General features: G+C 45.0%; 1 protein-coding gene across 1 annotated transcript in view; it reads right to left on the minus strand.

The window, feature by feature from the left end:
- Cntnap2 (contactin associated protein 2) overlaps positions 1 to 13,366 on the minus strand; it is a 1,323,006-nt gene that overhangs the window by 192,246 nt on the left and 1,117,394 nt on the right. Inside the window, exon 17 of the mRNA XM_071605412.1 lies at positions 10,706 to 10,924. Coding sequence (XP_071461513.1) covers positions 10,706 to 10,924 — 219 coding nt within the window. The remainder of the gene's footprint in view (positions 1 to 10,705; positions 10,925 to 13,366) is intronic.

The raw sequence follows: 13,366 nt of genomic DNA on the forward strand, positions 1-13,366 counted from the left end.
GACCTTTGACTGGGTAATTCTGGACACAAATAAACTCACTGAAGAGTGATCTGAAGTAGCAGAGTTGGGAGAAACCCAGGTATTCATCATTAGGAGATGGGATAAAGGATGCATAGTACATACCCATAATGGAACATAGTCACAGAATAGAATTCACAGAATTACACAAAGAGAAAACATAAGGCTAGTGAGAAGATTAAGAAACAGAATGGGATTTGTAGCACAATACCATTTACGTAAAGCATGATGGGAAAAAAAACACTACAAATGTTCAGGAACACTCATATTTTTGAACAAAAACGTTGAGGGAGGGTTAGAAGGGCAAACATACAGTATACTCCAGTGAAACTGGGAATGGTTAAAAAAGAAAGATTAAAATGAATGCACAACACTGTCAGGATGTGACAAGAGGACCACAAAATGAGGAGAGACCACAGTTCTGCATATCCAGGGGACTCGAAAAAAACGAGGCCCGGGCAAGGAGAAAGGATAGAATGAAGCATTAGTGGGAAATAATCCTGCTTATCTGAAGGCAGAAGTAACGAAAGTGGGTATCTTCTGTCTCACTTTCTTAGTGTACTGCAGGAGGAACTATGGGCTTGTGGGTACCTATCTGCTGGGTATTTGAATCACTTACACTAATTACTAAACAATAATTTTCTATGCAATACTTGCCACTTATTATCATGAAGTTTGGTTGAGTCCTTATTGGGAGAATAAAAAAAAGGATGTCATGATTATTTGATAAACTTGTTAGACATTTTAGAAAATATTGATTGCACAACTGGTGCCTTTCTATTAACATGCCTTCTCTGGGTCAGACCATCCGATGTCATCAGAAAGTTGGAACGGGAAACCAGAGTCCCTGAAGGTTTTGCTCTCGTGGCACATGAGCTACTTTATACAGAAGGTGAACCATAAGTTGGCTCCCAATATTAGGTTCGAGATGTTTCTCTTCACAGTTTCTACACTCATGACCTCTGCCTTCAAGTAAGTAGCTCAGCTGCTGTGGAAACAGGTAGTTCAAGACTGTCTTCTAGTTGAGGACTTAGAAGAGGTTCAAGGAACACTGTCAATTTCATTATGTTGGGAGCATATACAAAAAGAGTAAAGCTTGTGACTTGCTTTATTCTCTTTATATGTTAAGACTCTAACTGTAAAACAGACAGCTGGAATTGCAAAAGTTAATTAGTTTTGTTCAGTAAAGGGCAGAAAATGAAAATGGCAGCCATTAGTGGAGAAGGGCCCTTCTTGCCTGTAGCGGGGCTGGGTTTCGGGTAGCTTTGCTGAGAAGAGAGAGAGCAGCTGACTCAGGGGCCAGCAGGGCAGAGCTCTGGGTCAGTGGTCAGGCTAAGAACAGAAGACGAGTGCTGGTCGGCTTGGTGGTGAACAGCTGGGAGCAGTGGGTATTCCAGGCTGCAGACGCCAGCACTCATTTGCATTTTGCTTCGTGTAGAGTTTATTGACATCATTTTTAAACTAGATTCTATCTAGCAAATGATTTGATTGATTTATTTTTTTTTCTTATGACAAATGGTTTCTCATCATGACATCATTTCCTATCCTTATCTGGAAGTGAATCAGAGACCAGTCATCTAGGTTTGGGGCAGAAACTTATAATTAGGCTCAAAGCTGATATCTCAGCTAGTGCCAAAGAAGCAAGACCTCAATTTGATATCATGGAGACAGAAAACTACATTCAAGGTCAAGACTGATCCAATGGTGGCTTTCATAATATTCTCATTTTTCTCTGTGACTTCTTTTTTCTTCTGTCATGCTTGATTTCAGTCTCTGATACTTGGTGAAAAAAGATATTTCCAAAGATGGCAAATATCATCAAATTTTACGAAAAGAATTTTGAAGAATGATCATTTCTTGCTTTAGAAATGGGATGATCTAATTTTGAATCTATTAAGTCAGAGAAATAGCAAAAATTATACAATTTAATTTATTGATTTATTCAATCGTTAACTCAGTAGATGTTCACAGAGAAAGCACTGGTCAGTGGTTGGTGGGACCGTATTATTCTCAGTTTCTGCTGTCAGGTAGCTTACCTTCGAGTAGGAGGACACAAAAGTAAATGAACATATTACCCGTCCCAAGGAGAACTGGAATGGGTGGCTGCCTGGCTACTTGAGATTACATGGTCAGGGAAGGTCTCCATAGGAGGTGGTAGAAGCTGAGATAAGATCCTCAGGAAGAAGCGGATTGTTGATGTCTGGGGAGGTATTTCAGGCAAGGGAACCCAGTGAAAATGCTACGCAGCAGGAACAAGCTTTGTTATGTTCAAGCAGAGCAGTGATCACAAAGACTAGGGAGAGAGAGCACTGGTTACAGTCATCCAAGCAAGAAGCAAAGGTGGCGTTGATGAGGGTGGGAATCGAGGTGGTGGGTGCTCTTGTGACATGGTTTAAAGGTGGGGTTGTAGGACTTTCTATTGGATGGTGAGTAATGAGAGATGGAGAAGAAAGAAGGGAAATAAGAAAATTAAGAGTAACTTCAAATGTTGAGCAAAAATGGTGATGTCATTTACTGAGCTGGGGAAGGTTGGTGGAGACACCAAGGCTTGGGGTAGGCATGGAGAGAGATTTTTTTCCTGCCATGTTTATTCTGAGATGCCCTTTAGACATCCAGGTAGACAGGTGGATGAATGGGTCTGGAGTTCCTGAGAAAAGTGAAGCCTGAAGATTTAAATTGAAGAGTCACTGGTGCATATGCAGTATTGGAGGCCATTAGACGTTGGGCTGGACCAGATCTTGCAGAACAATGTGTATATGGAGGAGAGAGGATGCTCTGTGACCCTTCAATATTTAATGGTCAAGTAGAGGAGAAGAACATAGGAGAGACTATAGCAGTGGCCCAGGAGGACACAGGAAAGCAGGACAGCATACTGTGAGAGAAGTGACAGTGGTTGGGAGACCAGTGTCTGAGATTGATGACTTCATGGCTGTGGCAGGCTTGGTAACTTGGAAAGTTTCTATGCAAAGGTGTAGGATGCCTGGTTGCCATAGCAATGTTCTCCATGGGGAAACTCTGTTGCTAGAGTCTTATCAGCTCGACTTTGCTCTCAGGCACACAGCTCCTGGGAATGAAGGAACTTCTTTGCTAAGATAACCACTATGTTTCACCAGTTCTGGTGCTGCTCCACCTGCCTGGGAATTAGTAACTTTAAACAATGGACTTTCTTGAGAGCTGCACAATGCTCCTAACTCTGCACATTGCAACTGTAGAATGTAACTGAGAAATAGCTGCATACTGTTGCTAACTGTGTAACTTTCATGAACACAAAGAATAATGCTTGCATAGTATTTAATCTGATTAATGAGACATAAATAATGAAGATTTCTGGTGTAATCCTTTAGACCTGCTTCTCCACCAGAAAGCATCACTCCACCCAATCCCAGCTTTATCCTCATGATCTGAATGTGTGACTCCTTATTTTTTCTAATCTCCCATTGCCCCTCAACAGAACCTGCTCGTTTGGCCATGCTGGTCACGGCAGCATACTGCCCAGGAATCCAAGGGAAGGGGGAATTTCAGAATGGCCTGTGGGATGTGGAAATAACAGAAGAATGTAATGTAGACTTGGGACCCATGATGATTTTGACAGCCTATATCATAAGAGGAAAGGAAAGGAAGGAAGAAAAGAAGGAAGAGAAGGAAGGGAGGAGTTAAGAAAAAGAAGATACTTTTTTCCACATCATAGACACATCAAGGGAGGAGTCTCATCCCCCGAGAAGAGCGCTTCTGCATGAGATTCTCTTGTTGATCCATCCCTTTGTGTTTGGAGTGATCCTCTGCCTGCCAGGCCGACCTATCTCATGCCAGCCTGACCTCCATCCCTGTCAATGACATTCTCCTACTAGAGACCCCACCACTGAGTAAAGTACATCCCCACTGGGCTCTGCTGTCATTTGGAGTGTGCACATCTTGGTTGGGGTGAGTTTTTCTGTGTGTTTTGTGAACTTCCGGCACAGCCTATAGCTAAAGGTAGCACAGTGTCTCCAAGTGCCCCTTGGCCATGGTGTCATCCCAGACAAGGGGTCTTGTGTACCTGGACCAACATGGCCTTAAGTTCCCCTCAGCTTGCCTAACCATAGACAGGCATTTGGACCCCTGACCTCCCATTCTTACTTACTTTAGAAAACTTGTACAGTAATTGCTATTTCTTTCTCTGTCCCTTTCAGGTGTAAATCTTTTCAAAAGCCTTTTGGGGGGAGTTTTACAGCTGAGAATGTCTTCCTCAGGGACCTGGAGCCACTCTGAAATGTAAACCTCACAGAAGAGGCACCCAGCTCCCAGCTCCCAGTCTCCAGGGGAAGACGGGAACTCCCTTTCCAGGCTCCCTCTCCAAGTTGGAAAACTACGTCCTCTCTTAGGATGAGGACAGCTGACCTTCTTTAAGTACAATCAATTGACAGACCCAGTGGGCCCAGGAACCCTCCTGTCCCTGCTCCTGCACACTTTCCTGTGTGTACTTGAACAGAATGAAAATAGCTCTCAGGCACATAGCTGAGGCTGAGTGCTGGTCTCTCCACCCCGGTGCCCTGGCGGTGCACAGAGCCCTCCTGGCCTGCGCAACGTTGCCCAGTGCAGATTTAATTTGGAGAAGTGAAATGTTGAGTGTCTGAAATTGGAACAGCTGGGATCAAATCCCTTCTTGTTCCCTACTAGGTGCAGGACCTCGGGGGAGTTAACTCATCTTAACTTCAGTTTCTTCCCTGTGAAAGTGAAACAGGAACTAGCCATAGGATCCACTTCCTAGGGTCTTGTGTGGATTAGATAGGTGACATGGCCTCGAGGTGTTCCCCTGGACCGCTCAGCCTGCACTCATATCTTTACTGCTGAGTCCATGTTAAAAGAAAATGGGAGAAAAACACAGAAAGTCTTTGCTAACTGCTCTCCTGACAGAGGATTGCTATGCAGACTACATAAAAATTTAAAAAAAAAACAACAAAAAACCTAAATGCAAAAAACCCCACAAATAAACCATTTAATAAATGGGCAAACAAACTAAACCCACATTTCTCAAAAGAAGAAATACAAATGGCAGTGCAGATATGAAAAAATGTTCACCATCATTACAATTAGGGAAATGCAGATCAAAACGACACTGAGATTTCATCTCACACCAGTCAGAATGGCAGCCATCAGGAATACAACCAACAACAATAAACACTGGAGAGGACGTGAAGAAAAAGGAACTCTTTTCCACTGCTGGTGGGACTGTAAATGAGTACAACCTCTACGGAAGTAAGTATGGAGGTTCCTCAGAAGACTGGGCATGGAAACACAGTTTCATCCAGCTATACCCCTCCTCATGATTTACCCAAAGAATTAAAGTCAGCATGCTACAGTGACACATGCACACCCAGTCACAATAGCCAAACTATGGAACTAGCCCAAGTGTCCACAATGGACAAAGGAAAATATGGTATGTATACAATGGAGTTTTATTTGGCCATAAAGAAAAATTAAATGATGCCATTTGCAGGAAAATGGATGGAACTTCAGAATATTATGTGAAGTGAAATAAGCCAAATCCAGAAGGTCAAGGGTCACATGCTTTCTCTCATATGTGGAAGCTAGAGAGGAAAAAAGAAAAGAAAGAGAGGTGAGGGAATGTCATGAAAATTGAAGGGAGATCACCACAGTAGAGGAAAGGGACCAGGGAGAGGGAGAATAAGAGAAAAGGGGGAAAATACTAGGGAATGATATTGGTCAAATTATATTATTATATTGTGTGCATGTGTGAATATGTAACAATGATACCACCATTATGTATAATTGTAATTTTCCAATTAAAAAATGGGGGAAAGCACACATTTGCTGTTATAATTCCTGCAATTTAGAAATTTGGATTTTGTGTGTGGTGTATGTGTGTGTGTGTGTGTGAGTAAACACACACTTTTTTTTTTTTCCTTTTGCGGTGCTGAGGATCAAACCTGGATATTGCAAACTTCCTAGACAGGAGGGATGACCATTTTATTCATGTGCAGATTTGGGTGCGTTTCATGGCTGGGATCCTGGTGTTTCTCCTCACACACAAATGTGACTTCCTCTCTGCTCTTCCAATCACTTGGCATTGCAGCTGGTTCTTGATTTTGGATGCCATGGGTATGAGGAACAGCCGACCAAACAAGCTGTCTTATTAAGGTGGAGGAATCTGGGCCCTTTTATGGGACTGCCAGCCAAGCTCAGCTCAGGGAATGGCCCTCACATCGAATCTTCGTTTACTTACAAGTCTATTTAATAAACCTCAGCTCTTCTACAAACTCCGCTGCACTCAGGCGAGAAAGGTCTCCCACCAGACAGGCTGTTGGAGGAGGCAACGGTGGCATCCCTCCTCCCCACCTGTCTCTAAGCCACCCTAAAGACAGTGATCCTCCCTGCATCTCCAAGTGGACTTCGCACCCGTCACATAAGAGCTTGAAGGACCCAGAATGACTTTTGGCTCCTCCAGCTACATGCTGCACAGCAGAGACACCTCTCCTTTTGCCTCCATAGAGATTTCAGAAGCGGTGCACCAAGTACGTGGACCCTGGACACTCGTCACCAGTTAAGATGACCCAAACTTCCCTCTCAGCGAGACACTCAGGAGCGGGATGTCTTTCTGAAGCAGCCTCCATGTCTCTGAACTCTGACCTCCTTGGATGACTTCCAAGTTACACTCTGGCCCCCTAAACCAGAGCCTGCTCTGACGGGCCTGCTTGGCTCCCTCTAAGGCCTGTGCTCACCGGCTGGCGGAGGCCCTGTGGACACCCTCTTCCTCACAGTGCTGCCCAGGTGCCTGGACTCCAGACTCCCTGGGAAGGCTTGGTGCCAACGGGGGCTTTGGCTCAGGCCAGCCTGGAGTCCCTCAGGCTGACAATGACCAGGAGCATGTCCGCAGTTCTCCCGCCACCTGAGGGGAATCTGGCCATGGCTGCCCTGGAGGACTTCGGCCTGGCTGGCTGAGAGTTCCTGCCACCATGTGCCACAAGTGCCTCTGCCAGGCCACACTGGAGCTCCTCATGTGCTAGTGGCCCATTAGGATCAAAAGCAGGAAGAAGTTTCCTGTGGTTTTCAAACAAACGCCAGCAACTGCTTTTTCCCTCTTGGGTGCCTTGTAAATTTTAGATTTCCTTGTTAATTTTCTACTAGAACAGAATCATAACTAGCTTATTACTTCCAAATGACCTGTGCTGGCCCTTTCTGAATGACAACTTCTAATTATATTTTAGATGTAGAGTGACAGCTGTATCTTCTCTATTTTTTTCAGTTACTTTGGAAAAGGGCATGTGAGTCTGGCCTTGCTGACGCAGAAAGTGGCGGAGGCTGGGCACCCCCACATCCACTCCGTGTACCGGGCCAGGAACCGCTTTCAGAGTGCTTTAGCATCAGGTCCTTCAAAGCCCCCCTTCTCTAGAACCAGAGGGAGCTTGTGATTGTTCTGTTTAGTTATAAATCAAGTAGAATGTATTTTAGCAGATTATGCATACATAGAGTATAACGTATTCTATTTAGGATCCCGCTCTTGCGGTTGTACATGATGTGTGGTTACCATGGTTATGCCTAGGAAACTTGTGACAGATTATTTCTACTGTATTTCCTATTCCCAAACCTCTTCCCTTCCCTTTGTTTCCCTTGTCTAATGCAGTGGATTTCTATTATTGCCTTTTCCAACCTCCCTTGTTTTGGGTTAGTTTCCACAAACTGGACAGGACATTTGGCCTTTGGTTTTTTGGGATTAGCTTATTTCACTTAGTATGATAGTCTCTAATTCCATCCATTTACCAGCAAATGACATAAGTTCATTCTTATTTATGGCTGAGGAATATTCCATTGTGTATATATATATATATATATATATATATATATATATATATATATATATATATATACACCACATCTTCTTTATTGGTTCATATGATATTCTTGCTTGCTTTTCTGACTGACTGTGAGAAGACTCCTGGGCCCCTGCTTACTGCTCAGGGACCTCTGTGGCAGGAAAGCAAAGGACTTGAGGGGCATTTGTGCAGGAGAGTGTTCCCTTGGGGGTGCTGGGTTGAAGGGATCACATTTCATATTAGTGTCTGAGGAGCAAGAGACGAGCCAGTTGAAAGACGTTTCTTTGGAAGGTGTTCGAAAGTTACATGGTGGAAAAACCAAGGGGGTGAAAAGGAAAGGAACTCATATCTAGTGCTAGGTGCTCTCCTGAGTGATTTACATGGAGTAGCTCATTTAATTCAGAGACAAATGCGTTCGGATTAAATAAAGAAATATTAAGTGATTTATCAGTGGTCTTCAAGTTGGCAAATGGCCGAGGTGGCATCTGAAGCCCAATTTGTTAAGCATGCAACCCTGTGGGAAGGTCTGCACCCTGGCAGCCCAGGTCTTATTTAACAGTCACTAAGCACCTCATCATAGAGGCCTAAAGTTAGAAGGGATTGGGGAACAGCTAGTCCAACTGCTTTACTGGACAGACGAGGAAAGAGGCTCAGAGAGGAAGTAGGGGTACTTGGTCAAGGATATGTTTTTACCAGAGCTGAACTGAAACCAGTCCACAGGTTGCCTGCATCTTACTGAATGATTGATTGTGGGAGAACTGGCTTTGGGATTCACAGCTGTTGAACTTGAACTTGTTTTATCCGAAATTGATGCTCCCCTGCACTTAGCCTGGTGCAGAACAATATTGTTCTTCTGCTGCAGAACCAAATTTCTCAGATGGGCACAACTAGCTTGTGTCTGAGAGATGCGCTCCAGGCCTGCTTCTGAGATCACCGGAAATTAGAGACTGGAACGCGAGACCACCTTTTATTATCAAGTGAAGAGAAGTCGCTGACTCAACCTGAGCCCACTGCAGAATCCTCTTTATGGGTTTTTTTTTTTTTTAACTCGTGGCAGTTGATAGCCTTGCTATTACCTTTTCCACAAAGCCCTTTCCTCCTGTGACATTGCCTTCTCCTCTTTCCTTCCTTGGCTTGTCCTGGTTCTCTTCATTGTCCCTGGGTGTCTTTCGCTGCCTGTCCCTCACATTTCATTTTTCTGTGAATTCTGATTTCACTCTCTGTTCTGCTCTGCTCATATGTCATTTTCTTTAAATGAATCAACCTCCCTTCCTAGACCACCATAAATGCTCTTTCCCTTTTCATCTTACAGCCTGACTAGGTCTCCAAAATTCTTTCAGACCCCTTTCAGGTGTGGGTGCAAACTGATAAAACTCATGTATCTGGGGCCAACATGAGAAAAATGGGAAACTTTTCCCATTTGGGCCAAGTAGAGTCACCCAGTATAAGGAAAACAAGTAGAATATGCCCAGCATGTTTGGGATTAGCAGAATTCAGGAAGAAACTTGCCCTAGGTAAGGTGGGCAGACACTGATGAAGTGAAATCTGCTCATCGTGCTTAGCAGGAATCAATGGGCCTGATATTTAGCAGATGGATTCTGAGATCGCCATTTGAGGGAAGCATTTGGAAAAGAGGTGAGTTCCCAGTGAGGTTGCAGACTATTTTATTTCAAAACCCGTAACTCTCTTCATGGCCCCTGGTGGATGGGCTTTTTAACAGGTTGGTCTCCTTTTCAAAGGTCATCAACTGACACTTTCGTTCTGTAGTTTGCCCTCATCACATGAAAGGAGTGGCCACCCAATTTTATCTTTTTTAAAAAATGACTTTCTAATGTTCTTTGATCATCCCAAAGCAACTGTGAAAGACACTGTGGGGACTCTGGTCCTCTTTAACATTAGCTGACCCTTGGTGAGGCTCTACCATCAGGGTGGCACCCAGGTAACAGCTGTGATGAATATGAATAGCACCAGGTCACAGCCAGCTTGCTGGGTGGAGCCTGCCACAGTTGGCTGAACTGATCAGGGAGCCCCCAGAAACCCAGAGAGTGGGTCTAAGGTTGTGCCTCCACAAAGTCCTTCAAATCCACCATTAGAGGAAAGCTGCTCCCTTCCTGAAATATGAATATTCTGGAAAACAATTAAACTTCATGGAGAGCGATATTACTCTGCCACAATGTTAGGTTCACCTGGAATGTGTCAATAGCAATGACAATGACATTGGTGAAGAAGACCAGCGGCTGGACCTCCTTCATGGCTTTTTGGCTGGGTTTAACTTTCTGATTAGCACTGGCTTCTTTCCCACCTGGAGGTACACCAGGTCAGCCCAAGTCTCAGTCTTTCTCTGCCTAGAAACTTGAGAATGGGCAGAGAAAAGAACGATTGCTAGTTGTCATTTCAGAAAATCTAGACATCGTCCATTACCTTTTTTGCTCCTTCCTTTGCTCCCCCTCTCCCCTTACTCACCGTTTCAAGCAAACTTGAACTTAGAGAACCCATTCCCCCTCCCCTTCCTCCTTCTTCTATCCTTCCTTCCCTCCCTTCCTTCCTCCCAGTTGTAAGTGCCCTAAATAATCAAATAACTTTACATGGTCTAAAACCACAAATCTAAAATTGCAGACATCAGAGGGCCCAAGGGACATCCCAGTTCACACTCTGATGTTGTGGCTGAGGACCCTGAATCCAGAAAGTATGGGGGGTGACGTCAAATCCAGGTCTCCTGAGAGTTCTTTTTCTATTCTGCCTTAGAAGAGACAAGAGGAACAGAAACTTATTTTGGAAGGATCTCTATCAAAACCCCCTTCAGAATTTTTTTTTTTTTTCATGGTGAGGTTTCTTAAAACCAACAGGGAAGTCACGATTGTCCTTCTGGTACTCACCAACGAACAGCTGGCTGTAGAGTTCCAGGCGGGTGTGGCCTTCCGTTGGGGCCTTGCGGATCTGCTGGGGCAGCCGGTCCACCTGGAGACTGGCTTGCTTGACATTCCTCTCTGCAGTGACCCGGTGCCACTGGTCATCGTTGAGAGGGGAGGGCGACCTCACTACAATCTCCACTGGCCCATTTCCAACATCGAATGAAAAGGACACTTCTGTGGCAGCTGCAGGAGCAGAAAGTGTGGAAGACCCGTGAGTATATTCTCCCAGCTACCAAGCAGCAGAGGATTCTTCAGAGAACAAAGCAGGGAGACAAAAATAATCTCCTCTGGGCACTGGCTACAAAGTGAATCCCACCATAGTGTGTACCCATCATGCACATCCACAGCAGAATCATTTGAGGGAGGTAAGTGTCGATGCATTGCTAAAGGGGAGGAAATAAATTCCTTTGGGGGGACCTCTATGTGTCACGCAGACACTTGTTTCCCTACTCAACCTTCAGGAGCTTTCTAAGAAGTTACCACCAGTGACTCTTTCCAGTTAAAGAAATTGAGGCCTGGAGAATGGAGTTGGTGACACACAGACATTGAGTGTCTTACATTAGTGACTTAGTGGAGTCAGGATCTGAGCCCAGGTTTGTCAGAATTTAGAGCTTGAGACCTTCTGATTCTACTTACAACTGACCTCTTCTACAGCTCTGAGGGCATCAGTTTGCAAGTACCTGAAGAGCTTTTTGGAACACCTGACAGTCTGACTCAGTTGGTTTGGAGCAGACACCAGCATTTCCAAAAAGCTCCCCGGAGGATGTTAAAAGGGAGCTGGAGTGGAGAACTACCACTTTGGGGGAATTTACAAAAGTTTATTTTATCCATCTTTGAAAGCCATGGATGTATGAATTACCAAGCAACGAAGGTGACCTGTGCCCCATTGGGACCAGCCGTGGCTGTCCCAGAGGCTGCACAGCATTCCTGCAGCACGGAGCCTTGCTGCTTCCTGCTTTGCAGACCTTGGCTGGTTTCCATCTGGGATGCTGGATCCTTCTCATGACCTACCCTCCAGCACTGACCACAAAGTTCTTTCTTCCAAAGATGTACAAGCCAACCTGCCTCTGCGGTAAATCACCTCCTAGCAAGAGCTGGATGGAGTTGGTGGTTGCTTTGTCAACTTTAATTAAAACAGCTTCTTTATTTCACACTTTAAGTTTTGTGTGATGTTCCTCAGTGACCACCGAGTGCTTTATAAACAGGTTTCAAAGTTTATATTTTTCTGGGGGTCGGCAGGAGAGGCAGCTTCCTGCTGGAGCAACAGACACATCCCGGACTGCTCAAGGCTCTGTGAATTCATATCAACTTTAAAGACGTGGCACACCAGCGAATTTCCTGACTTTGCTTATAAAGATATCCAGCCCTCTCTCCATCAATAAGCCTTTGCCTAATCTCTAAGTGGTTTAATTAAATATCTGTCATTTTTTTTCCACGGCTAATGGAAAATTCAGTTTCTTTGGGCTGGTACCATTTTGAGATGGTGTCGCAAGCAATCAAACTTCTAATTTAAAAACCACAGTGGGCCGGATTCTCTCAGGACCTGAGCTGTTCCCGGCCTCTGTGCCGGGCCTCTCTGAAAGCTGCATTAACTTTATTGAGCTACAGGCATATTAGACACAGGACTCAATTTAATCAACCTAATTGTACCAAGGAATTTTGATCCTTCATGTCATTAGAAAGAGAACTTTAATTTTAAGGCTTGTGGTGACTCACTCCAGTAAAACATCTCATCCAAATTAGGGTCCCCTGCCCTCAGGGGTCACTGGAACAGGATTTAATGTGCAGGCCAGGGACCTCCATTGTGGGGTCTGTGGAACTATGAACAGGACTCAGGGAGTCGGCAGAGTGACCCACAGACTGAGTGATCTTTCTCCAGAGATTTGCCACGATCCAGGGGAAAAAAGCTTTGCATTAAGATGGAATCTGTTCTGTTCCCACGGAGCTATATCTCTGCAGATGCATTTAAAAATGCAAGTGGTCAGGACAGCAGGAGAAGGAGGCTTCCTGAGCCACGTGGGGAAGATGGCTTCATTGGAAAGGCATCAACTATCACCAGGGACATAGCATTTAGGGATAAATTGAGCTCAACCCCAAGGTTTGACTTGAAGAGATAAATGCTGGCCTCATTTCCTCTGCTACTGTCCCTTTGCTATGATGAATCTTTGTCCAGTTGCTTTCAAGTGTCACCATCTGGAGAGATTCTGAGCACCAGAGGTGATTAGAAAACAGCCACACTTTTCTCGGTTGGGCACGATGGATCCCTATTTCTTCACCTTGATCGTGGTCTCCTTAATAGCCATACATATTTCTTGGGCCTCTGTCCCCCACAGGGTGCCATAAGAGGGACTCAAGGCCAAGGGCCACCACGAGCAATGACCCCCCCCCCCCCAGTGAGCCTCCATCAGGCTCTGCTCAAGAGGTATTCAGTCCCTCCTCCCTTTGCTGCCTCCTGGGGAAGGGGCTCAGACCAGGGGGAGAGAGAAGGGAGGGGCTCCTCCTCTCTGTCGCTCAATGTCAGCTTCCCTGACAGTGCTGAGGGATGCCTTCGAGAAATCCCATCTCCCAGGCAGACAGCCAGGGTGTTTTAAAAGCTTCTAAAGTTCAGTTTGTGGCTGATTGCTC

Source organism: Marmota flaviventris, chromosome 1 (assembly GCF_047511675.1).
Source record: "Marmota flaviventris isolate mMarFla1 chromosome 1, mMarFla1.hap1, whole genome shotgun sequence".
In the NCBI taxonomy this organism is placed as follows: domain Eukaryota; kingdom Metazoa; phylum Chordata; class Mammalia; order Rodentia; family Sciuridae; genus Marmota; species Marmota flaviventris.